The sequence below is a fragment of the Octodon degus genome, unplaced genomic scaffold, assembly GCF_000260255.1.
Source record: "Octodon degus isolate 3935 unplaced genomic scaffold, OctDeg1.0 scaffold00089, whole genome shotgun sequence".
Taxonomy (NCBI): domain Eukaryota; kingdom Metazoa; phylum Chordata; class Mammalia; order Rodentia; family Octodontidae; genus Octodon; species Octodon degus.
Genome location: NW_004524665.1, coordinates 2590198 through 2593450, shown reverse-complemented (window position 1 = coordinate 2593450; position 3253 = coordinate 2590198). Strand labels below are relative to the sequence as shown.

General features: G+C 49.2%; 1 protein-coding gene and 1 non-coding gene across 2 annotated transcripts in view; both read left to right on the top strand.

Annotated features, from left to right (window-relative positions):
• The window catches only part of Ncl (nucleolin), a 10002-nt gene extending 7927 nt beyond the window's left edge, over nt 1-2075 (top strand). Inside the window, exons 9-12 of the mRNA XM_023722064.1 lie at nt 5-94; nt 1035-1161; nt 1480-1703; nt 1788-2075. Of these exons, the coding sequence (XP_023577832.1) occupies nt 5-94; nt 1035-1161; nt 1480-1703; nt 1788-1864 (518 nt within the window). The 3' untranslated portion in view covers nt 1865-2075. The remainder of the gene's footprint in view (nt 1-4; nt 95-1034; nt 1162-1479; nt 1704-1787) is intronic.
• Nucleotides 211-291, top strand: LOC111818384. Its single transcript, XR_002822386.1, has one exon. It is a non-coding gene; the product is annotated as a small nucleolar RNA SNORD20 (small nucleolar RNA).
• Nucleotides 2076-3253: the final 1178 nt, after the last annotated feature.

The following is a 3253-nucleotide window of genomic DNA, read 5'->3' as shown; positions in this document are numbered from 1 at the left end:
GAAGCTTTGAACTCTTGCAATAAAAGGGAAATTGAGGGCAGAACGATCAGACTGGAGCTGCAAGGACCTAGGGGGTCACCTAATGCAAGAAGCCGTGAGTCTACTGAGATTTGTGGAGGGGGTGGTACCTTTCTCCACTTGCTGGAACTTCTGTCAGTGCTTTCCTCACAGATCTGGGGGCGACTCCTACTGTTGTTGCTGAGTGATAACTGGATATGATGACTGATTACCTGAGAAAAAACTTGATGAAATCTCAAGAAAATTCCTCTAGATAGTCAAGTTCTGATCCAGCTGCATCACTCAGCAGTGATTGTGCTGCTGCCAGTCCTCTGCTGGGCAGCTACTAGCTATTGTTGTAGCTTCTGTTTTCCCTAGAAGAACAGAGGCAGGAGCTCAGCTCTGTATTAGTGAGAATGCCAGGTGGCACATTCAGGAGCCTGAGGTGGGAGGATGGAGTAAGTCTAGGAGTTCTGAGCTGCAGTGTGCTATGCAGATTGAGTGTCTTGGCATCAATATGGTGACCTGAAGCAAAGTAACCACCAGGTTACTTAAGGAGGGGTGAAGCCTAAGTCTGAAATGGAGCAGGTCAGAACTCCTGTGCTGATGGAAGAGAAGTATAGTGCAAGTTTATTATCCCAGTATGGGGGGGGACCGACCTGAGGCAGGAGAATCATAAGTTCAAGTCCTGCCTAGACAGCTGGGGCTGTAGCTCAAGGAAAGGGGGCCTGGGAGTAGTGTAGCTCAGTAGTAAAGCACCAGTGTTCTATCTCTGGTACCAGAATAAAAATGGTACATTATTGGTGCAAGGTTTTTTTTTTTTTTTTTTTTTACTGGGAATTGAACTCAGGACCTTGTACTTGCCAGGCAGGCACTGTACTGCCAAGCTATATCCCCAGCTTCTGGTACAAGTCTTTTGCTTTAATTAAGCACCGTTTAGTGGTTCATTTAACTGTTTCTCCTGAAACAAGCATGCTGGGCCTGGTAGTGTCACTGCTTTGTGGCTTCAAGTAACAGTTTTTATTTTTCTTTGCCAGAGCCATCTAAAACCTTGTTCGTCAAGGGTTTGTCTGAGGAAACAACTGAAGAGACCTTAAAGGAATCATTTGATGGTTCCATTGGAGCAAGGATTGTCACCGACCGGGAAACTGGCTCCTCCAAGGGGTAAGGATGGCCGAGCTGTGCTAGGCCTGCCTGGCGCCTTCTCATTGAGCTCCTGTCTGTCACTGGTGGCAGTCATGGATTCGCACGAGAAGAACAGCACATCACAGAGCCAGTGTTGCTTCAGCCTCTGTTTTGGTGGAGGTGGACGTAGCTGATCTGTGAAACACGCTTGAGTTTAAACATGGGTGATGCAGTGGGGCTTCCATGTAGCTGTCACTCTGGCTGTTCATTTAATCTGAGGCCCCTTCTGTTGGCTCACCTGTGACTTGTGGCACTTCTCAGTGTGCATGTCATGATGGTCCTCTCTTGCCTTTCCAGGTTTGGTTTTGTGGACTTCAATACTGAGGAAGATGCCAAGGCTGCCAAAGAGGCCATGGAAGATGGTGAAATTGATGGAAACAAAGTCACCTTGGACTGGGCCAAACCTAAGGGCGAAGGGGGCTTTGGGGGCCGTGGAGGTGGCCGAGGCGGCTTCGGGGGCCGGGGTGGCGGCAGAGGTGGCCGAGGTGGATTCGGAGGCAGAGGCCGGGGAGGCTTTGGAGGTAAGGATAGCTGTCCCTGCCCCGTTTACTCACCCTAGAGATGTCCAGCAGCTCTGTGCCTCACTGTTTGCCTTCCCCCTGCAGGGCGAGGTGGCTTCCGAGGAGGCCGGGGAGGAGGTGGAGACCACAAGCCACAAGGAAAGAAGACGAAGTTTGAATAGTCCCTTCTGTCCCTATCTATACCTGTTTGTTGGAAAGAAAGGACTCTGGGGTTTTACTCTGTTACCTGTCGATGACAGAGCCTTCTGAGGACATTCCAGGTGGTGTGCATCCTGTGGTCTGCTTGGGAGTGTAGCGATCACACTTCAGGAGAGGTGTACTTGACATACCCTGTTGGTTTTGACTGGAGATTCATAAACTTTTTAAAAGAGATGAGTGATAAGAGCTAACCCTGATCTGTAAGTTTTGAATTTATATTGTTTCATCCCATGTACAAAACCATTTTTTTCCTACAAATAGTTTTTTTTGTGTGTGTTGGGGGCTGTAAAGGAAAGCAGAATGTTTTAAGATTTTTTTTTTTCCAGGGATTTTAGGACACATTACAAGTCCTAAGCTCTGGTGCCAGGCTTATTAAAAAAATGTTTCTGTCATGGATGCCACTGAAGAATATGGTGAAAAGCAGCTCTGCCATGCATCCCCACCTCACCTGATGATGAGTTGCCTGTATGTGCTAGCCAAGGGCTGGCATGGGAGGATTGTGAGATCCAAGCAGTGGAACATGGCGCAGAGCTGTGCACACTGGGTACGAGGGACCTGTGGAGCCCTGGCGCTGGGTGCCGTCTTGCAGCTCTGTCCATCTCTTGCTCTGCCTTATTGAGTTGGAAGTCACTTGAGAAGGATAGGAAAATGGTAGGTGTGGTCACAAAGCTGTCTAGAATTCACATAGGCAGCCAGTCCAAAACCCTTTTTGGATTACACCAGGTAAGAGTCTGGGCTGGAGCTGGCAGTTAATAGGCACCCTGTGGGCTGAGTGGCGGTGTCCTGAGCCAAGGCGGTACTAAGTTAAAAGTACTGCGCGGGGCATACCTGTTGGGTCTACAGGTGGCACGGTGGCTTAACCAAAGCGTCCAGAGTAAGGTGAGCAGGGAGCTTGCAAATGGGACAGGCAGGCCTCTTGGCTAAGGCTGAGTTACAGTCTTGGCTTTGAGCACCACTGTATCTAGACCTGGCACTTGTCACCCAGAAAATGCCATGGTTGTCTCTGCTCCTGAGCCCTGTTGGGTTTAGACCTTGTGCAGAGATTAGCAAGTGCATTATTTTGAGCTCACTGCAGTCCCACGTCTCTACTCCTGGCACCCCACCCAAAAGGGCCCAGAGTGCTGGTTTTGGGTTTAGATTTTGAGACAGGGTCTACCTATCTATTTTAGGCTGGCCTTGAACTAGCTCAGCCTCCTGTGTTCATGGATTACGTTGGCTCTTGTAGTTTTGGAAGCCTGCAATCCTGAGGGTCTCCAACTCTGTGCCCTTTTTCAGATCCTGAGCTACTCTTGTTAAAAAGCCTCCATGTACAATTTTTAGGGCTGTAGCTTGTCACTGGTGTGAAGTGTGGC